We start from the raw sequence: 23915 nt of genomic DNA on the forward strand, positions 1-23915 counted from the left end.
GATCTGCAGGTGAAGAATGGGGAAAAACTCCCCAAATACAGGTGTGCCAAGCTTGTAGCATTATACCCAAGAAGACTGGTCTGTAATCACTGCCAAAGGTGCTTCAACAAAGTACTGAGGAAAGGGTCTGAATACTTACGTGATATTTCAATTATAATTTTTTTAATGAATTAGCCAAAATTTCTTAACCTGTTTTTGCTTTGTAATTGATATTGTGTTTAGATTGATGAAGGGGGAAAAAAAACAATTTAATCAATTTTAGAAGAAGGCTGTAACGTAACAATATGGAAAAAGTCAAGGGTCTGAACTTTCCGAATGCACTGTGTGTGTATAATTGAATGTATAGACAATATAGAATATGTAGTATATCTGAAGAATAGTATATGTGACCAGTGTTCCCTGACTATGTAGGGCAGCAGCCTCTAAGGTGCATGGTAGGCGGCTAGTGACTAATGTTCAGGGCAGGGTACTGGGTAGAGGCTGGCTAGTGGTGACTATTTAACATACTGATGGCCTTGAGGTAGAAGCTGTTTTTCAGTCTCTCTGACCCAGCTTTGATGCACCTGTACTGACCTTCCCTTCTGGATTGAAGCGGGGTGATCAGGCTGTGGCTCGGGTGGCTGAGATCCTTGATATTATTCTTGGCCTTCTTGTGACAGAGTGCTGTAGATGTCCTGGAGGGCAGGCAGTGTGCCCTCGGTGACGTGTTGGGCTATAACAGCACCAACTGCTTCCTCATCACGCTTTAATTTACCACCCTTAATGAATGCATTTGCAGACGTGGCACAAGCCCTTTCTATCCAAGGTCGCAGGGTTTCTACTAGTCTTGCACTTTTGTCTGTAATTCCTGTGTCAAGTCACACGCTTGACAGGCAATTATTCTATGGATGGCTGTGGTTCAAGGTGTGGTTGCATTCAGAGATTTTATTTTGGAGCTTGCTTCATCATGGCTGAGCCGTGGTTACATTTACATTTACATTTAAGTCATTTAGCAGACGCTCTTATCCAGAGCGACTTACAAGTACATACATTCATACTTTTTTTTTTGTACTGGTCCCCCGTGGGAATCGAACCCACAACCCTGGCGTTGCAAGCGCCATGCTCTACCAACTGAGCCACACGGGACCAGGTTACAGAAGCTAAATACCTCTGATGGTTTTAACACGTAACCAATCAAACCTGTGGTAAGGACCTCAGTGCTTCTCAATAGCTAGCCTATTTAACTGTTTTACGCAGCAACGCACAGCACAACCTAGCAACCTAGCAACCTAGCTTGCCTCTGCAGACTTGAAAGAAAACAAATTAGCATGATTTGTAATGGCACACTTGCTTCAGATACAATAGGGGAGCGCTCCCAGATATATGGGTTAGGCCAGTCACTGTGGAACTGGTTGACTGGGTAATCACCGTCTTTGGGTGCTCACCCCCCTTCCCCCAGCAGCAGTGCTATGACCCCTCTCTGTTGTAACGTATTACTCAACCTAGCACCTCCACTACTCTTAACGCCGCCACAACATTCAAGCCCACGCTCTCAACTGCAACAACAACCGCAGCAGCACAGCAGATCGGGGCTTGTGGCAGCTTGATTTGCAGCTAAAGCCTACTCTTAATGAGGGAAAAAATAAGAACTTGTGCAAAAGCTCACCTGGCATTTTCCTTTTTCTTTTGCCATGCATGTTTGACTAGATGAATATGTGTTAAACATTTGGGGGTTTTTCAACTGAAAAATAAACTGGTTTGCGGGCGGAGTATTATCTCTGTTTTCTCCTCTTGTATGTTGCTCTCCAGGGGGATCCGCAGAGACCGAGAGTTTTGTATTCCGGGTAGATCGGCTCGTTGAAGTTTCAGGAGACGATAGTGTGTGTGATTGCGTGGGCTGGTGTGTTCTGTTTAAGGACATGTGAAGGTTGTTTTAATGACTCAAAGATGTGCAGGTATCCTTTGGAGACTTAGCTCTACTCCTGACCAGGTTTAGTCAGGAAATTGTCTTTACAGGGTTCAAGCAGGACGTTGGTCCACACTGAAATGATCCTATACTCTGAAATAAATATTTAAGATTTTATTTATATATAAACTGCGATTTTAGGATCTTAATTGTGTACAGCATCATTTAGCCTTGCTTGTGTTCTGACAGTGAATGTTATATACACTGAGTGGACAAAGCATTAGGAACACCTTCCAAATCTTGAGTTGCACCTCCTTTTGACCTCAGAACAGCGTCGGGGCATGGGTCAAAAGTGTTCCACAGGGATGCTGGCCCATGTTGACTCCAATGCTTCCCACAGTTGTCTCGATGTCTTTTGGGTGGTGGACCGTTCTTGATGCACACGGGAAACTGTTGAGTGTGAAAAACCCAGCAGCGTTGCAGTTCTTGACACACCTAAACCAGTGCGCCTGGCACCTACTACCATACCACGTTCAAAGGCACTTAAATATTTTGTCTTTCCATTCACCCTCTGAATGGCGCACATACACAATCCATGTCTCTTATCTCAAGGCTTAAAAAGACTAACCTGTCTCCTCCCCTTCATCTACACTGATTTGAAGTGAATTTAACAGGTGACTTCAAAAAGAGATCATAGCTTTCACCTGGTCAGTCTGTCATGGAAAGAGCGGGTGTTCCTAATGTTTCGTACACTCAGTGTATACAGTGCCTTCAGAAAGTTTTCAAGATTTTGTTGTCTTAAGTGGGATTAAAATGGATTTAGTTGTCTTTTTTTGTTAACGATCTACACACAATACTTTAATGCCAAAGTGGAAGAAAAAGTATTAAAAATTATATTTGAATTTTATTTTCCATTATCATATATCTTGATTAGATTCAAAAGTATTGGAAAGAGCAGGTGTTCTTAATGTTTTGTATACTCAGTATATATATCTTTTGTTTTATTTATTATTTCTGGGGGGTTGGGCCCCCCCCCCCCCCCCACTATGCTTAAGTTAACTATCGAAGCTGTTCCAAATCAATGATATCCAGCTGAGGGCTCCAGCTATGCATTTGGTTTGCTAACTTGACAGCTATGTGGCTAGATGGCAAGATTAATCTTCTTGGTTAAAGCAGAGACCATCAATCCCATCCTGGATGAAGACCCATGTTGCCTAAATTGTTTGGTGTTTATTTAATAATTTTTTACAAATAGCGCCCCTTGTGTGCACTTCTGGTAATACCGTATACCCCGGTATGGAACAGAAACTGTATGAAAATCTGGATTCTGCTCAACCCTAATCACTATAATGATTCACAGGTATTCACTATTAATCTCTAATAGCATTAACATTCTTGTTAACAAACTATAGTTTTGGCAAGTCGGTTAGGACATCTACTTTGTGTATGACACAAGTCATTTTTCCAACAATTGTTCAGACAGATTATTTCACTTATAATTCACTGTATCACAATTCCAGTGGGTCAGAAGTTTACATACACTAAGTTGACTTTACCTTCAAACAGCTTGGAAAATTCCAGAAAATGATAGGCTAGTTGACATAATTTGAGTCAATTGGAGGTGTACCTGTGGATGTATTTCAAGGCCTACCTTCAAACTCAGTGCCTCTTTGCTTGACATCATGGTGAAAATCTAAAGAAATAAGCCAAGACCTCAGGAAAAAAAATGGTAGACCTCCACAAGTCTGGTTCATCCTTCGGAGCAATTTCCAAATGCCTGAAGGTATCACGTTCATCTGTACAAACAATAGTACGCAAATATAAACACCATGGGACAATGCAGCTGTCATACAGCTCAGGAAGGAGACACGTTCTGTCTCCTAGAGATGAACGTACTTTGGTGCGAAAAGTGCAAATCAATCCCAGAACAACAGCAAAGGACCTTGTGAAGATGCTAGAGGAAACGGGTACAAAAGTATCTTTATCCACAGTAAAACGAGTCCTATATCGACATAACCTGAAAGGGCGCTCAGCAAGGAAGAAGCAACTGCTCCAAAACCGCCAATAGAAAGCCAGACTACGTTTTGCAACTGCACATGGGGACAAAGATCATACTTTTTAGAGAAATGTCCTCTGGTCTGATGACATAGAACTGTTTGGCCATAATGACCATCGTTATGTTTGGAGGAAAAAGGGGGAGGCTTGCAAGCCGAAGAACACCATCCCAACCGTGAAGCACGGGGGGATGGTTGTGGGGGTGCTTTGCTGCAGGAGGGACTGGTGCACTTCACAAAATAGATGGCATCATGAGGGAGGACATTTATGTGGATATATTGAAGCAACATCTCAAAACATATGTCAGGAAGTTAAAGCTTGGTCTTCCGAATGGACAATGACCCCGAGCATACTTCCAAAGTTGTGGCAAAATGGCTTAAGGACAACACTCAAGCTATTGGATTGGCCATCACAAAGCCCTGACCTCAATCCTATAGAAAATGTGTGGGCAGAGCTGAAAGTCTTTGCAAGCAAAGAGGCCTACAAACCTGACTCAGTTACACCAGCTCTGTCAGGAGGAATGGGCCAAAATTCACCCAACTTATTGTGTGAAGCTTTTGGAAGACTACCTGAAATGTTTGACCCAAGTTAAACAATTTAAAGGCAATGCTACCAAATACTAATTGAGTGTATGTAAATGTCTGACCCCCTGGGAATGTGATGAAAGAAAAAAAGCTGAAATTAATCATTCTCTCTCTTATTCTGACATTTCATATTCTTAAAATAAAGTGGTGATCCTAACTGACTTAAGACAGGGAATTCTTACTAGGATAAAATGTCAGGAATTGTGAAAAACTGAGTTTAAATGTATTTGGCTAAGGTGTATGTAAACTTCCGACTTCAACTGTAGATGTCCTAGCCTACCTTTTTCAGGTAATACATTCAAGCCTTGTTTTTTGCTCATTTTGGGTTATGCATAAGCTCAACTTATCCTCTGTCTGTCGCGCAGTAAGTAAGCACCTGTGCTCCGCTGGCCTCCTTAAATGCTCCTTAGCTCTTGGGGTCCCATGCAGTAAAAGCTTGACTAGAATAGCTTGCTGGACATTTCTTTGTTGCATTTCCTACACCAATGGACTACTTGAAGAGGGACGCAAGCTCTTGGGGGTAGGCTGTAGCAGTTATTTATTCAGACCCATAACCATTCAATCAATCTTTGTGAAGAAAAGAAATCCTTTTGCATATAATTCCAGTCCTATGTTATTCAAGGATGTCATTAGGGACAACGTAACGTATTTATTTAATTGTTGAAAGCGAGGAAGGATAGGCTAATAAGATTAGTGGAAAAATATATGTCAGCCTACTAATTATACAATTAGGCCCTATTATATTTTATAATCCAAATCACTAGCCTATACTTGTGACTTTGTAGGCCGCATCTGCTGCACCAGAATCACAATTTCTCTTCTGCTTTATCATGGTTTGAATGATGTGTGTAATTCCAGTCCATATAATTCAATAGGCTACTCTCAAAAAGATGAACCTACGGGAGCTAGTTTAATTTATTTGCCCAAGATACCATATAGCCATCAACATCAATGGGCTTTTCATGTTTTTCTGTCGTACGTAATGGGCAGTAGCCCATCATATATGTATTGGATAAGGGCACAATCATTTGGGCATGGGCTCATAAAATGTATTTAATAAATGGCTCATCAGGCTCCGGTAGCATCAGGTTTTAATTTTCATGCTGATCAAAGCTCTTATCAAATGCAGACATTTCCGGTTTTGTCAGGAAATACGGGGTTACCCGGGAGAAAATTAATTTATTCTCGGGATGGAACATTTCTAAAATACCGGGAAAATATTCAAACCTATTCTGTCCTTCCGGGTTCCGCTGAAGAATTGGAATTCCTCCCGAGCTGTTCTCTCATTTTGGCAGGCAGTTGTGAAAACAATTCCCAAGCTTTTAGTCACTCCAGATCGAGTTGCCATTTCTCCTTTGTTGGATGGAGAATGACAGAGGGAAGCTGGATAGACAGAACTCTGAGGAATAGTTTTGCTGTTGTGGTGGGTGGCTTTGTGATATTGCGAAGGCATTTATTTATGGATCTCTGAGTGTCAAGTCCTGGCTGACAACAAACTCACCTTCTTGCTTTCTGTTTTACAGCATTGGAGCCTGAATGAACATGCACCTTAGGACTACACTACCTTTGGGTACAGTACATTCCACAGATGCGTGAGCCAGAGGAGAGATGGAAAGAAACGAAAAGAGTAAGAATTTTATGTAAATATGTTCGTTTGCTGCCGTCTTTGTTTTTTTATGGTCAATTGTATAGGTTTGAGTGAAGTTTAGACTTAGAGGAAACAGTTGCTAGGCTATATAAGATATATTTTTTAAAGCTGCAATATGTAACTTTTTGGGCAACCCAACCAAATATACATATAATTGTAACTTATAGATCTGTCATTCTAATTGAAAGCAGGTCTAAGAAGAAAGGTAGATATGTTCTATGTGTGCTATTTCTATGCTTCCCGTTAAGTTTCGTATACTTTCGGTTTTCTACACCAGCTGAAAATACAATATTTTTTGATTATGGTCAGTGTTTTTGATCAGTGTTTTAGATGGTACAATGATTCTCTACACCAGGTATTACCAAACTGGGGTACGCACAATGCCGCTGGGTGTAAGGCAAAAAGAATTCTTCACATTTTCAAACACTCCATTTAGATTTTTCAATGGGGCTATATATTTGGGTGAGGTTTCTTTCTCGCCTGACTAGCCTCATTTCACTGCCAAAAACATCCAATCACATTAACCGTTACTCTCGCGTGAATATCCACGAACGGTCCGTATGTAGCCAAATGTAGCTGCTGCTCATTCCGTTTGCTCGAAAACTGATTCATGATAAAAAAAAAAAAAAGTAAAGCCAAAGTCCATAGAGACACATACCAGCTCTACTGGTAGTACTGCTACTACCAGCAGTACTACACCTGCAACTGTTGACGACACACAAGTTGTTCTGCTTCCATGAGCACATCCAATGCTAACATCAGTAATTCTACATTTCTTGTTAGCCAAGCTAGCATGGACACTGACAGTTGTCAATCTGATGCAGCCGAAGAGCTACTGCCCCCTTACCCGGGAAAGCACCGAACAACAGACAGGGACGTTGGACCATCGAAGAGGCGCAAAGATGATGAGAACCTCATTGATTTGGGGTTCACTTATATTGGGAGTAGTGCCTTTCCTCAGCCATAGCGTGTTATATGTACAAAAGTACCATCTCACAAATCGATGAAACCGTCACTCTTGCGCAGACATTTAGAAACAAAACATGCCAATTTGAAAAATAAGCCACAGGAGTTTTTTGAGCAAGAATTAAGATGACTTTCGAGTAGAAAGACATTTTATAAGAGCAACAGATACCATTAATAAGAAAGGTCTGGAAGCGTCTTATATGGTGAGCTACCGAGTGGCTAGGACAGGCAAGCCTCATACTATTGTGGAGGACAATTCTTCCTGCTGCCGCGGATATGGCTGGGACAATGCTGGGGGGAAAGGCCAAAAAAACTATACAAACAATGTCTTCATCAAACAACACCGTTTCATGATGCATCAGTGACATGGCAGGAGATGTTTTGAAACAATTACTGCTTTGCATACAAGCCAGTGAATTCTATGCGTTACAGCTGGATGAGTCAACAGATGTGTCAGGCCTGGCACAGCTCCTGGTATATGTCCGTTACGTTTATAGGGGGTCAATAAAGGAGGACATCCTCTTCTGCAAACCACTGGAAACCAGGACAACAGGAGAGGATATTTGTTTAAGTACTGGACAGCTTTGTGACCTCATGTAACTTTGGTGGTCAAGATGTGTTGGCTTTTGTGCCATCCGTACAGATACCATGACAAGGAGACATAGTGGAGTGGTAACGCGTGTGCAAGCAGTTGCTCCTGACGCTACTTGGGTACACTGCAGCATCCACTGAGAAGCTCTTGCTGTCAAAGCAATGCCTGACAGCTTGAAAGATGTTTTGGACACTACAGTGAAAATGGTTAACTTTAAAGCAAGGCCCTTGAACTTTGTATTTTCTGCATTATGCAATGATATAGGCAGGGACCATGTAACGCTTTTACAACCTACAGAAGTGCGCTGCTTATCAAGGGGCAAAGTATTGACACATTTTTTTTAAATTGAGAAACAAGCCTAAAGTTGGCCTATCTGGGTGATGTTTTTTCCTCGCCTGAATGATCTGAATCTAGGATTACAGGGACTCTGATTACGAAGTTGGAGCTCTTCTCTGTCTGCATTAACAAGGACAACACACAGGTCTTTCCATCATTGTATGATTTTTTGTGTGCAAATGAACTCAAGCTTACGGACAATGTCAAATGTGATATAGTGAAGAACCTGAGTGAGTTGGGTGCGCAATCACGCGGGTACTTTCCCGAAACTGTTGACACCAACAACTGGATTCGTTATCCCTCTCATGCCCTGCTTCCAGTCCACATTTCCGATATCTGAATTGGAGAGCTTCATCAAAATTGCGTCAAGCAGTTCTGTGAAAATGTAATTTAATCAGAAGCTACTGCCAGATTTCTGGATTGTAATCCTGCATTGGAAAATCATGTTAAGACACTGATGCCATTTGCAACCACGTACCGATGTGAGTAAATTCTCGTCCGTCACTAGCATGAAATCTAATTACAGGCACAGACTGTGTGTGGAAAATGATTTAAGACTGAGACTCTCCAGTACAACATTGCAGAGTTATGTGCATCCTTTCAAGCACACCCTTCTCATTAACCTGTACTGAGTGTTTCACAATTTATTGGACAAATAAGGTTTTATATGTAAGATGGCTAAATAAAGAGCAAAATTATTGATTATTATACTTGTGCCCTGGTCCTATAAGAGCTCTGTCACTTCCCACGAGCCAGGTTGTGACAACTCACTCATTCTTATGTCTAATAAATGTATTGTGTGTGTGTGTGTTTTGAAGGCTTGCAATGATGGCAAAAAACAATATTTGAGAGTGCGCTTCCCCTGTTGCTAGAGGGGGTACGCAGCTGGAGGTTGAATGTTTGAAGGGGTACAACGTTTGGGAACCACTGCTCTACAGTATACTTGCTTGTATTGTCACAAACGGAAATTAGGCGAACTATTAGAATTGTATCAACCAGGAAATGGCAGGGCGAGTTAGCATAGTGCGTCTTTAAATAGAAGGAAGCTATGCCAGACACAGTTTTGCTGTGCTGAAATCTGGACCATTCCATGAAAAGAATAACATAATGAAATAAATGTATATCCTGACACATCTATTCATCTGTAGCCCAGTCAGCTTCAAGCCATATATCTGTATGTTTATTCTAGTGTTCTTCTTTATCCACCCAATACTGTTGTTTTTTTGGCTATGATTAAAAAACAGAACTTACTGCATAACAGATATGCTATCAAAATGAGCAGTTGTTTAGCAAACATCTTTTCTTCCAGAATTCAGCTGGGACCGCCGTGCAACAGCAATCCAGTGAGCCAAAGGAGAGCATCCCCCTGCCCCTGAGTCCCTCCCCTCCCAACTCCCACAACCCTTCACCACCATGACCACTGAACTAGGGAGCAGCCTGACCTCCATGGACTGGCTTCCCCAGCTCACCATGCGGGCAGCCATCCAGAAGTCCGACTCAGGGCACCACCACCCCCACGGGCATCATGGCCACGGGCCGGGCAAGAAGAGCACCCCGCTGGACCCTGGCACAACACTGGACCAGGAGGAGGCGGCCCAGCACCGGGACGGCAAGCCACCCTACAGCTACGCCAGCCTCATCACCTTTGCCATTAACGGCTCGCCACACAAGAGGATGACCCTCAGTGAGATCTACCAATGGATCTGTCACAACTTCCCCTACTACTGGGAGGCAGGCAGCGGATGGAAGGTAAGGGGTGGAAACGGAGGAATAGAAGTGTGAGGGTGCGTTAAAGGGATGGTTCACTTAAGAATCAGTTCATTTGGGATTGACGGCTGCAGTTTTTTGTGAACTCATGAAAGGTGTGATTAACATTGGACTATCCCTTTAAGGAACTAACTTACTAAACATCCTGGGAATACAGGCACACTGTATTGTGCATGTCAATTTTGTTGACTCCAGATGATGAAATATATAGTATAATCTGGCACATGAACTAATAGGCCCACTTCTCAGCCTCAAGCTTTAAACATTTACTCCCAGATGTACCTGGCCCAGTGCAGAGATGCTGTGATTGAAACGGTGATCTGCATCAAAGGGAACGTGAGCAAATTCATTACAGTCAAGGTGATTACTATCAGCTGCACACAGTGGGAGACAGACATGAAGCCCAAGCAGTCTCTGGGTTCTTTGATTTGGAGAATATACTGTTAATGTACAACTAAAAGAGCTTGTACTGCACACACACACAAAAAAGCATGCACGCACACACAGTTGCACAGTCACACACACTCACTCACGCACATTGAGTAGGAGAGACTCTCACTCGGGTTGGCATACGTGTGCAGTCTACAGATTAGTGGGCCAGCTCAGCTAGAGAAGATGGGTATCGGGGAGTTTACTACCCAGCCCAAGCACGCGTTTGCTTAGTATGATAATGTGGATACGCAGGCAGGAGAGGCTGGAAACCAATGCTAACTCCTCTCCCATTTTGAACCGAAGCGCTTTAGCCACAGGATACACTGAGTGTAATAAGATAACTCGTCAAGGTCATAACACGTCCACATGGTATGAGGGAGCAGGACATGGGATGTGTGTCCCAAATGGTCCCCTATTCTCTTAACAATGTTAAAGCTTTTGAAAAGTAGTGCACTACAAGGGAATAGGGTGCCATTTGGGATCTCAACAGCTCGTTTGATACCAGCTGTTATGGAAAGAGGTACTCTGCTGCGGCTTTATAAGCCGTAATAAACATGTTTAGTTACTATGAGCTATGATGACGTGTTTCTACATGTTACCTGTGAAAATGGGGAAAAAAAGACCGTTACAAATCGGGATATTATTTTTGACAAAATCACAATATTATTTTTGTGCTAGTTGGCTGTACCTGCACCAAAACTCCAGTATTTTTCCTTCCTAGCTTGGTCTGCATCTTCTTCTTTTTAAACAGGGAGACCATTTGTTTTCAGCACTTCTATTTCTATGACTGATCTAATCTTGTTTTCTCATGGCTCTCTTTTCCCTCTGCCACTGACATATGGTGAGAAATATTTTTGAAACACTGATTTATATTGAGATTCGGAGTATCAAATGCATATACAATCGCAAAACATATCGTATCGGCACCTAGCTGTCATGATATCATATCGTGAGGGCCCTGGCAATTCCCAGATCTAATATGTACTTAAAAATATATATGTATATTAATAATAAAAACATACATACATACACTACTGTTCAAAAGTTTGTGGTCACTTAGAAATGTCCTTGTTTTTTAAATAAAAGCACATTTTGTCCATTAAAATAACATCAAATTGATCAGAAATACAGTGTAGACATTAATGTTGTAATTAACTATTGTAGCTGGAAACGGTAGTTTTTTTTTTTATTGGAATATCTACAGAGGCCCATCAGCAACTATCACTCCTGTGTTCCAATGGCACATTGTGTTAGCTAATCCAAGTTTATAATTTTAAAAGGATAATTGATCATTAGAAAACCATTTTGCAATTGTTAGCACAACTGAAAACTGTTGTCCTGATTTTAAAGAAGCAATAAAACTGGCCTTAGACTAGTTGAGTATCTGGAGCATCAGCATTTGTGGGTTTGATTACAGGCTCAAAATGGCTAGAAACAAAGTCCTTTCTTCTGAGAAATGAAGGCTATTCCTTGCAAGAAATTGCCAAGAAACTGAAGATCTCCTACAACATTGTACTACTCCCTTCACAGAACAGCACAAACTGTTTCTAACCAGAATAGAAAGAGGAGTGGGAGGCCCCGGTGCACAACTGAGCAAGAGGACAAGTACATTAATGTCTAGTTTGAGAAACAGAGTCTGGTCTCAAGTTTAAACCAGATCGGATCCACTAATTTCTTCCTTTTGGACTACACATCGCATTTGGTCTCCGCTGGATCTGTTGGCAGATTGGATAGTCTGACTGACTACAACTTTTTTGCGTATGGTTTTTAATTTGTTTTAGTGGGATTTATACCGTGTTGATTTGTGGTCAGTTGTACAGTAGTTGAAGACTACTGAGATTTGATACTCTTTATGGTTGTGTGATAAAGTTTCAGATTTTGATTGTATGATTGAGACTGGGTTTACGCTATACATTATGAACAGACAAACATTGCGTGACTAAGGTCACTGCACTCATTTACCGGGCTGGACACTTTTTAGGCCCAAAAATGTATTTAACTATGCAAGTCGGTTAAGAACAAATTCTTATTTACAATGACGGCTGGGGATCAGTGGGTTAACTGCCTTGTTCAGGGGCAGAATGACAGGATTTTTAGCTTGTCAGCTCTGGGATTTGATCCAGCAACCTTTTGGTTACTGGCCCAAAGCTCTAACCACTAGGCTACCTGTGTGATTATTGTGATAATGCAACAAACGCAAAAGAACAGTGGTTTTGATATATTTTTTTTAAATATATGTTTTAAGGGTTTATGAGAAGTGTATTTCCATACTGACTTTTACATGAATCTTTTGTATCGGTGTAGAGTTGACGGACCGGACGAGACTCATTCCCTCTCAAACAAAAAGGAAAAATAAACATGTTCTCTGGTAGGCATAACCTACCTGGCACCCCTAACAATAACCCCAAGTCAAAACAGTTACAATATGATCAGTGTTTTATTACGTTAGAATAAAACCGAGAAATCTGAAACGTTTCAGTATGTCTTAGCCTACATGCAATACTACTTTTTTGTGTTTTTGCTATTCAGTTGTCATTAGGTGGCATTTTATGAACTGAACTCCTAGCTCACACGCAGAATGCCTAATTTCTTATTTGCCCCTGGTGTTCTTCCTAGATAACATATCCTCCTTTTAGGTTCTACTGTCCCTGGCTCTACTTTCCTATGCCCTCTACTTTGCCCTAGCAGCCCTTTCACATCCATGTGTCCTTCTACCCCACACTGCCCCTAGGCCCTCTTCACCAGAACCCGTATTCAGTATTCTGCTGCCAGCCGAACTACAGGGATTTCCCCTCTTCTCATTGGTTGATAAGTTTCTTTATACCATTATTATTATCAGCGGACAGGGAACCCAACTGAGGCTGAAAAGAATAAGCGTAAAATTTGTACTTTTAGTTTGACTTGAAAATGTAACACAAGTTACCTACAAGGCTGACTTGATTATGGTATCCATTTTTGTAAATCTAGATGTAATGTTATACTATGTCTGCTATGACCTGTGCCTGCCTCTGTGGTCCTTCCCTTATAGCCAGCTAATTGGCTATGAATTAGCGCCCCTAATGTGACGGTGAAAGAATCTGCTCTGTGATGGCCTTTCAACAGATGCCGCGTGTCACACTCAATGATATCATATGAGCAAGTGTCATGGATTTTTTTTCTGACTTCATTCATCGGTTGGGCTTATAATAGTGGGGATTCCTGCATCAGTGATTTTGGGGTCATGGAACTACATTTTTGTGTGTGCGTGAGTGTGTTTCAATTAGGCATGTGACAAATGGACAGTTTTTCTTAACGTTTAAACTGCAATTATTTTATTTTATTTATTTTTCGTTAAAACGATACGAACATTTTATAAAATTCCACGTGAAATCCTATTGCATGGCATGACAGCTAGGCGGCAGTGAAGTTCTACTGCAGTCATACAGTAGGCTCAGGCATCTGGAATCTGCATTGTGGCTGCCTGAACGGGCAGTGAAATGTTGTCCCGAAGACAACTGTTAATTCACCTTGACTCTAGTGTTCCTTCCCTTTGTTTAGTACATTAGCAGCTCAGAACAAAAAATAAATCTAGCCAAGTGATCAGTTATTTTCCCTACATTCTCATTTCCCTCTGTTACGTGTCTCTCACTTGATTTTGATCCGACCACTCCCTCTAGACACACACACACACACACAAGTGTTGTGCACCCAAATTAACAGCGATATTGATGAAAAAGTCGCGTCTCAAATGCCGCTTGCAGCACTTCATTTAGCAAATGACCTCGTAACTCCAGTTGGTCATTGGCAATGGCTGCATATTAACTGCAATAATTTCTGTAATCAGTGCTTTCTTTTCCAACTGTTAACAACAAAGACATGCAGAGTGCTTTGTCCGTGGCAAATAATTAAGGATGCATATCCCCTTTTACTAAAATACATATTTTGTATGGAATACTTTATATCAGTGGTATTCAAAGTCGGGGTCGGGAATTGCAGTGGGGGTCTAAAAATAAAACTATGTTTATTATATTTTGGGGGGGACCAAAAATGAAGAGTACAGATTATTTTATGGGACAATATACAAAAATTTATTGAGAAAGATAATAAAAAATAAATGATTGAGTAAATGTATGTATTGGTTGAATGAATTGAAGATTATTTTTTTGATGTGAAAATCAAATTTTACTTTTTTTATTTAAGGGTGTCGTTAGATTTGGGGTGGTGGGGTCAACAGAATTTGTGGTGATAAAAATGGGGTGCATAGATTCTGGCAAAAAAAGTGTGGGTCCCTGCTATATGGATGTTTTGCTCATTCTTTGTTTACTCTGTTGCTGCAACACAGACACATCTGTAGCCAGTTACATACAGTGCCTTCAAAGTATTCATACCCTTTGACTTGTTCCACATTTGTTGTTACAGCCTGAATTCTAAATTATTCTAAAATCTAATTATTATTCCACCCATCTACACACAATACCCCATAATGACAAAGTGAAAACATGTTTCTAGACATTTTTGCACATTTATTGATAATGAAATATCAATGTAAGTATTCACAGCCCTGAGTCAATACATGTTAGAACCACATTTGACAGCAATTACAGCTGTGAGTCTTTCTTGATAAGTCTCTAAGAGCTTTGCACACCTGAATTGTACAATATTCTTCAAGCTCTGTCAAGTTTGTCGTTGATCATTGCTAGACCATCATTCAAGTCTTACCAAACACTAGGCCACTCGAACGTTCAATGTTGTCTTGGTAAGAAACTCCAGTGTATATTTGGCCTTGTGTTTTAGGATATTGTCTCCCAGTGTCTGTTTTTAAAGCAGGTTTTCCTCTAGGATTTTACTGGTGCTTAATCTATTTCGTTTAATTTTATCCTAAAAAACTAATGTCCTTGCCGATGGCAAGCATACCCATAACATGATGCAGCCAACACCATGCTTGAAAATATGAAGAGTGGTACTAAGTGATATATTGTTGGTTTTGCCCAAAACATAACGCTTTGTATTCAGGACATAAAGTGCATTTCTTTGCCACATTTTTTTGCTGTTTTACTTTAGTACCTTATTGCAAACAGCATGCATGTTTTTGAAATATTTTTATTCTGTACTGGCTTCCTCTTTTTTACTCTGTCAATTAGGTTTCTGTTGTGGAGAAACTACAATGTTGTTGATCCATCCTCAGTTTTCTCCTATCACAGCCATTAAACTCTAACTGTTTTAAACCAGTTAAATGTCACTAAAAGTCATCAAATGTAAATACGTAATCCCCAAATGTATTATTTATCATGAGGGCCATAAACAATAACTGATAATGCTGCATACTCCAAGAAAGGTTAAGATCTCACCTTTCTGGTAAAAAATAGTTATCAATTGCTGAGGTGTTGTCACTTTTGAGGACACAAGCTCAAGTACACAGTACAAATGTTAAGAAAATGAAATATTTTATGATGTATTTCCTATTCAACAAAACTGTACTAATAAGTCTTGATTATATGCTTTCTAAATATAGTATAAACAAATTACTAAGATTTAACCTTTGTTATAACTGTGAAAGACATATTTGTATGTTTAGTGTTGGAGGAAATGTGCATATTTTCTAAAGGTCTCTCTTGATCAAAACGTCTGCCCCAATCGCTGTGAACGTCTCCCAGAGCTCTAGCTTGGCTTCCTGAACTCGTTAGGATTAATTTGAGATGAAAGGAGAGTTCATGTCTATGAAAAACAGTCCGCTTACTGCGGTGGCGGTCTGCCTGCTCATTCTGACGGTGTGCTGGAGTCTCACGTGAGCCTCACTCCACACTTCCTCTGCGCGCCTGAACCACGCATCAACCGCAGGAGCTTCGTTCTGGTCCAGTGGCCACGGAACCAGAGCCGGCTGAAAACCCAAAACACAGTGACATAACGAATTCTGGGCGTAACCCACCCATGGAAGGAATCATGCCCACTCTCCCTGCCGGTCCTGGCAGTGACTCCTCAGGAACCTCCCTAGCTCCTGGTTCATCCTCTCCACTTGCCTGTTGGACTGAGGCCTATACCCAGAAGTGAGGCTGACCGTGACCCCAAGCTTCTCCATAAAGGCTCTCCATACCCGTGAAGTGAATTGGGGCCCACGGTGAGAGTCTATGTCCTCTGGAATGCCATAATCCTGGAAGATCTGCTGGAATAGTGCCTCAGCGACCAGAGAGAGGAATGAAATGACAGGATTTAGAAACTTTCCACAGACACCAAAATGGTGGTGAAACTGTCAGAGGGGAGATCAGTGACAAAGTCAATGGATAGATGAGACCAGGGACGCTGAGGCACGGGAAGGAGTTTCCCTGCTGGAACGTGCCGGGGGGACTTGGTTTGAGCACATACGGAACGGGTTGACGTAGCGACTAACATCCTGCGCCAAAGTAGGCCACCAATACTTCTCAGATTGGGTAGTGCAAGAAATACCTGAATGTCCAGAAATGACAGCTGTGTGCGCCCATGTCAGCCTGCTTGCCCCTAGCCAGTGTCTCCACTCCTCTAATGCCAACTTCACCACTAGGAGCTCTCGATCACCGGCGTCGTAATTCCTCTCTGCAGGGGACAGTTTCTTAGAGTAATACACACAGATACAATTTCTGTGGATTACCTTGTTGCGACATAACTGCCCCCACGCCCACCTCTGAAGCGTCCACCTCCACCACAAAGGATATCATGATGTGGGGGTTTGAGCAATGGGGCGGAGTGACATGTTCCTTCAGTAGGCTTAAAGGCTTCGTCAGCTGCTGGACTCTACACCAACCTACAGGGACCACCCTTGAGGTGTGAGGAGCAGCAATGTAGCGGAAGTTCCTGATGAAACGGCAGAAGTTTTCAAACCCCAAAAACAATACATGGGTGTAACCCTCTGTCCTTGGCCACGAAGAAACCTACGGGCGAATGAAACCTTGGAGCGCCTCATGGATGTACTCCTCCATGGCCTGGGTTTCAGCCACCAACAGATGTCTGTGCGAAGCCGCAGCACGGGTTTTGTTAAATACCTCCTGCAGGTTCTGGTATACCTCCAGGATGTTGGGCTGAAGGGCAACCACAGGACTCCGACGAGGAAGCAGGTCCTCCGGCACTTAGGTGCCCAGTCTGTGATTATCATCCTCGACCATGAGATTGAAGCCAAGGGAGTCTGAGGATGATCTTGTAAGCTAGTGATGAAGGGGATGTTCTCCTGATGACTAGACTACATGGTCAGTGGTTTGGTTGTGTGTGTGATAGTCCCGGAACCTAATGGCTGATTTTATCGAGGATTGAACCAGGAATGGAGAGGAGAGCGGGTATGAGGTGATGTTGAGAGCGGAGGCAAGGGTCTGGTCAATAAAGTTCCTTGTGGCACCGGAATCGACTAATGCTGTAGACACAGTACATGAGGAACAGTCAACTTGTGTGATCGACACCAAAAAGGTTTTGGCAGAAACTGATAAAGAGGGGATACTCACACCTGCCCCCTGACCTCCTGGGGTCCCAACTGGGGAAAGCTCTCGTGGATCCCAAGTTGGGACGTACTGGACACCGCGTCCTCCTTGACCACAATAGAGACCGAGTACCAGCTCTGTCTGCGTCGCTCCGCCGAGGGGAGGCATGTGACCCCTTACCTCCATGGTTCAGGCTCTGATCCAAAGTGTTCACTGAAGGAGGGAGAGAAGGGATGGGAATGCCGACACACCCAAAGGAGGTTATCCTCTCCTCTCTCCCAGACGGCCGTAGCCCATTCCAACGCCTGCCCAGTCAGCAGAGAAATAACTGTGGCAACCTTGGATCTCTCGTGGTACGAGCTCCTATCTGGAACGCAATGTCAAGGTGTTTTAAATGGGGTGCCATCATCTTTATCTGGGAGGGACAAACGGGCTTCGCTGACCTGGGCATGATGCTGAATGGGCTGGTGTGCTGGGTCAACTGGTGGTAGAGTATTCTCTGCTAGTTGAAGGCAACGCCTCTCGGGTAGAGGTCGACCGATTAATCGGAATGGCCGATTTTTAATTAGGGCCGATTTCAAGTTTTCATAACAATCGGTATTTTTGGACACCGATTTGGCCGATTTTCTTTTTTTAAATAAAAATAAATAAATAAATCATACACCTTTATTTAACTAGGCAAGTCAGTTAAGAACACATTCTTATTTTCAATGACGGCCTAGGAACGGTGGGTTAACTGCCTTGTTCAGGGGCAGAACGACAGATTTTTACCTTGTCAGCTCGGGGGTTCAATCTTGCAACCTTACGGTTAACTAGTCCAACGCTCTAACCACCTACTTTACATTGCACTCCACGAGGAGCCTGCCTGTTACGCGAATGCAGTAAGAAGCCAAGGTAAGTTGCTAGCTAGCATTAAACTTATCTTATAAAAAACAATCAATCAATCATAATCACTAGTTAACTACACATGTTTGATGATATTAATAGTTTATCTAGCGTGTCCTGCGTTGCATATAATCGATGCAGTGCGCATTCGTGAAAAAGAACTGTCGTTGCTCCATGTACCTAACCATAAACATCAATGCCTTTCTTAAAATCAGTAAACAAGTATATATTTTTAAACCTGCATATTTAGTTAATATTGCCTGCTAACATGAATTTATTTTAAATAGGAAAATTGTGTCACTTCTCTTGCAACAGAGTCAGGGTATATGCAGCAGTTTGGCCTTCTGGCTCGTTGCGAACTGTGTGAAGACTATTTCTTCCAAACAAAGACAGCCAACTTCGCCAAACGGGGGATGATTTAACAAAAGCGCATTTGTGAAAAAAGCACAATCGTTGCACGACTGTACCTAACCATAAACATCAATGCCTTTCTTAAAATCAATACACAGAAATATACACTGCTCAAAAAAATAAAGGGAACACTTAAACAACTCCAAGTCAATCACACTTCTGTGAAATCAAACTGTCCACTTAGGAAGCAACACTGATTGACAATAAATTTCACATGCTGAGCAGACACATGCACATTTGTGGCCTGCTGGAGGTCATTTTGCAGGGCTCTGGCAGTGCTCCTCCTTGCACAAAGGCGGAGGTAGCGGTCCTGCTGCTGGGTTGTTGCCATCCTACGGCCTCCTCCACGTCTCCTGATGTACTGGCCTGTCTCCTGTTAGCGCCTCCATGCTCTGGACACTACGCTGACAGACACAGCAAACCTTCTTGCCACAGCTCGCATTGATGTGCCATCCTGGATGAGCTGCACTACCTGAGCCACTTTTGTGGGTTGTAGACTCCGTCTCATGCTACCACTAGAGTGAAAGCACCGCCAGCATTCAAAAGTGACCAAAACATCAGCCAGGAAGCATAGGAACTGAGAAGTGGTCTGTGGTCACCACCTGCAGAACCACTCCTTTATTGGGGGTGTCTTGCTAATTGCCTATAATTTCCTCCTTTTGTCTATTCCATTTGCACAACAGCATGTGACATTTATTGTCAATCAGTGTTGCTTCCTAAGTGGACAGTTTGATTTCACAGAAGTGTGATTGACTTGGAGTTACATTGTGTTGTTTAAGTGTTCCCTTTATTTTTTTGAGCAGTGTATATTTTTAAACCTGCATATTTAGCTAAAAGAAATCCAGGTCAGCAGGCAATATTAACCAGGTGAAATTGTGTCACTTCTCTTGCGTTCATTGCACACAAATTCAGGGTATATGCAACAGTTTGGGCCGCCTGGCTCGTTGCAAACTAATTTGCCAGAATTATGACATAACATTGAAGGTTGTGCAATGTAACAGGAATATTTAGACTTATGGATGCCACCCGTTAGATAAAATACGGAACGGTTCCGTATTTCACTGAAAGAATAAACATTTTGTTTTTGAGATGATAGTTTCTGGATTCGACCATATTAATGACCTAAGGCTCGTATTTCTGTGTGTTATTGTGTTATAATTAAGTCTATGATATGATAGAGCAGTCTGACTGAGCGATGGTAGGCACCAGCAGGCTCGTAAGCATTCATTCAAACAGCACTTTCGTGCGTTTGCCAGCAGCTCTTCGCAATGCTTCAAGCATTGCGCTGTTTATGACTTCAAGCCTATCAACTCCCGAGATTAGGCTGGTGTAACCGATGTGAAATAGCTAGCTAGTTAGCGGGGTGCGCGCTAATAGCGTTTCAAACGTCACTCGCTCTGAGAGTTGGAGTAGTTGTTCCCCTTGCTCTGCATGGGTAATGCTGCTTCGAGGGTGGCTGTTGTCGATGTGTTCCTGGTTCGAGCCCAGGTAGGAGAGAGGAGAGGGACGGAAGCTATACTGTTACACTGGCAATACTAAAGTGCCTATAAGAACATCCAATAGTCAAAGGTATATGAAATACAAATCGTATAGAGAGAAATAGTCCTATAATAACTACAACCTAAAACTTCTTACCTGGGAATATTGAAGACTCATGTTAAAAGGAACCACCAGCTTTCATATGTTTTCATGTTCTGAGCAAGGAACTTAAACGTTAGCTTTTTTACATGGCACATATTGCACCTTTACTTTCTTCTCCAACACTTTTGTTTTTGCATTATTTAAACCAAATTGAACATGTTTCATTATTTATTTGAGGCTAAATTGATGTATAATATTAAGTTGTGTTCATTCAGTATTGTTGCAATTGTCATTATTACAAAAAACAAAAAAACAATCGTCCGATTAATCGGTATCGGCTTTTTTTGGTCCTCCAATCGGTATCGGCGTTGAAAAATCATAATCGGTCGACCTCTACTCTCGGGTATGTTCGAGACGTTGAACACTGCGAAGAACCTCTTCCATAGCCATCCCTAGTTGTGCCAGCTGGTCGGGGTGTTGACAAAGTAGGTGTCCCTGCTCGTCGACCGTCTGGGAGATGTTCTGATTTCCTGCTGCTTCTATTTTTGTGGCAATATTCTGTAACGTAGACACTGGGAGTCGAGATGCAGGTGGTAAGTTTAATATAACAATACAACGTAGGAGTAGCATCTAGACATGAGCAACAGAAACAATTCTGCCTGGGTAAGGAACCTAAGGGAGTGCCAGATAAAGGGGAGGTAATGGAGTCCAGGTGTTCGTAATGATGAAAGCCAGGTGTGCGTAATGATGGTTCCCAGGACCGGTGGTTAGTAAACCGGCAACGTCAAACGCTGGAGGGGGGGAGCGGGAGTAGACGTGACAGTGTCACCTTTTCTTATATAATTAGTGTATCAGTAGTACATTTTTTGGTACGGGTTAGGTTCAATAATCTTTGAGTATTGTATTTAGGCATAGGGAAAATACAAAAAGGACCTGTCTCTGAGGGTAAGAAGGATTTTCATAAGGGTTGGAAATTAGTAATCTGTCAGGAGTTAGAATGTTTTGCAGAAATTAATAGAAACCACCTGTCTGGGTTATGATACGTTCGAGGTTGAGTTACTTGCCGTCTAGTTTCTGTGGGAAGTGAGGAGATGACTTTCAACGTCATAGCTGGGGAGTGGAGTGAGGATAACAGGATGCAGATAGCTGAATTGTATCTCAAGAAGGGAAGACCGAGCCAGACCACCTTCTGGCCCAGCCTGGGTCATCCCACTGTGATGTTACCTCATGTACTGTATTGAAGTTATAAGACTATCTTTATGTTCTCAGTTGAAGCATCCAGTTGGGTGTAATAAATCTAGTTTGAGCTTTCTTGGTTTCCGCCTGGAGTTTGTACCAGAAATCTAGAACGTAACAAAAGTCTAAGAAGAGGTAGATCTGTTCTATGTGTGCTTCTTCTATGCTTCCCTTTCTAAAGTTTTGATTTTGCACCTTTTACTTTTGGTTTTGTACACCAGCTGAAAAGACAATTTTTGGTTATTGAAAATATATTTCACAGCGTTTTAGATTGTACAGTGATTCTCTACACTACATTGCTTGTTTTGTCACAAACTGAAATTATATAACATTGTATTCGTTTATATTATTCTGATGACTGTTCGGTTTTCGTTTTTTTTATGAGGAAGAATATGTTTATCTGGATGTGACGTTAGGGAGATGACGTCAAGGATGCTTGATGCAGTGAAGGGGATCTTAGGTAGATCTGATTCAATAAAATACAAATTCCATGTATGATCACTGGGTCGACAAATCCACTAAGGACGGAGCCGGTCACCATGGCCAACCTTTCTCCAGTTTCTGCCATCTTGAAGATTACCAAGTTTTCTTTCATTCCCAGTCTGGCAGCAGATTCGTTCAAATCCAACCACATGCTTTGCTGCACTATAGTGTATTTTTTTGTCGGCCTATAAAAATCTCTCACACACACGGATCCTCGCTAGGTCCCCAGGGAGAGTGGAAGCTCTGTCTCCTTGTGCCCATCACTCACACAATGGGCTCCACCAATGGCAGACTTACCATTCTCCACTGAGCGGGTGGGGTGGTGCTCCATCAAATGAAATGTTAATCTATTTGGCTGCGTTTGAAGCAGTGACTCGTATTCAACCCCCTATCCATACAGGATGTGTCTGTCACCTGTAGTTAAGGTGTCCCAGTGATGTCTCTAGATCCCAGGAGATATTTAGATGTTACAATGCCTCTCCCGTCCCCAGACTCCCCATTCTCTTCCAACCCCTCCACCACACACTGTCTTTATCTCTCTCTACCTGTATCCTCATCCTCTCTCATAACAAGTTTGTTTGCCATCTTACTGTGTTTCTCTTTCCCTTTCAATCTCTGTCTTTCTCTCTGTATCTGGCTCTTGTCTCGGTCTCCATATCTCTCTCTCTCTCTCGCCCTCTGACCTGACCTCGGCCCACATTTCATTGGTATTCAATATGCTACATCTTAATCAGCAACACACAGGTTTTAATTCCAAATAAAACATAAGCAATTCTGTTCACCAGGAGTCCACTGTCCTCCCTCCATTCATTTATCATTTGTTTTAATCCATCCCAACGTTTATGTAGCTTGTACTACCCTTAGACATGGCGACATTCCTCTCACCACTGAGTCTAACAATTTACTCCCGTATATGACGTATATGTCTCTCTCTTCCCCTGCTGCCCTACACTCACCTAAAACAGGGCTCTGATGCCTAGCGCCTTGGGACTGATTCACTGCCCTTTCTTCCTTGTTTCTTTGTCTTACCTTGGTCATTGAAACCACTGTTAGTGACTTTCACTGTGGCTGTATTAACCACACGCACGGTTGCGAAGTGAGCAGAATTAGATTCCACTCTTAAGGCCGGCTGTACTATTTCATCCCAGTGAAAATGTTGATCCACTACCCCCGCGATAACATGTTTCAAACCTGCCATCAAAACGCTGGTCTATTGCGCTTTTGATTTTTCCTTTGTCATTGTGCCAACTCACAACAGCATCTCTGAAATCATTATTAGATTGGAATTTTTCTTCAGCATGGAAGTGCTGACCAATTTTATCCACTTTGCTCAATTTAACCATTACTTGAGCCGAATTGCTAGTTTGATTGTGCACTTCTTTTAGTGCATCCATGGCTTTACTATAGTTTTCCTCTTATTCCCCCTTTTCGGGAGTGTCAGAAACAACGGATGCCATTTCAATGGTGGCTATTTCTGCGCCTCCCTTGACGTTGCTTATGGTGTTTGGATTTCCTCATTCACGGCTCTAATACACACCCTCTAATAACTATTTCCGAAGATAGTAATACCCACTTCCCCGGGGAGTAGTTATGGTATTTGTGCCTATTAATTAGTCACGTCACCTGATACCTTGTA

The 23915-nt window shown here is 42.2% G+C and overlaps 1 protein-coding gene across 1 annotated transcript in view; it reads left to right on the top strand.

Moving 5' to 3' along the window:
- LOC120060963 (forkhead box protein J3-like) overlaps window positions 1-23915 on the top strand; it is a 90722-nt gene that overhangs the window by 24822 nt on the left and 41985 nt on the right. Inside the window, exons 2-3 of the mRNA XM_039010416.1 lie at window positions 6048-6151; window positions 9376-9815. Of these exons, the coding sequence (XP_038866344.1) occupies window positions 9480-9815 (336 nt within the window). The 5' untranslated portion in view covers window positions 6048-6151; window positions 9376-9479. The remainder of the gene's footprint in view (window positions 1-6047; window positions 6152-9375; window positions 9816-23915) is intronic.

This window comes from Salvelinus namaycush, chromosome 16 (assembly GCF_016432855.1).
Source record: "Salvelinus namaycush isolate Seneca chromosome 16, SaNama_1.0, whole genome shotgun sequence".
Taxonomy (NCBI): Eukaryota; Metazoa; Chordata; class Actinopteri; order Salmoniformes; family Salmonidae; genus Salvelinus; species Salvelinus namaycush.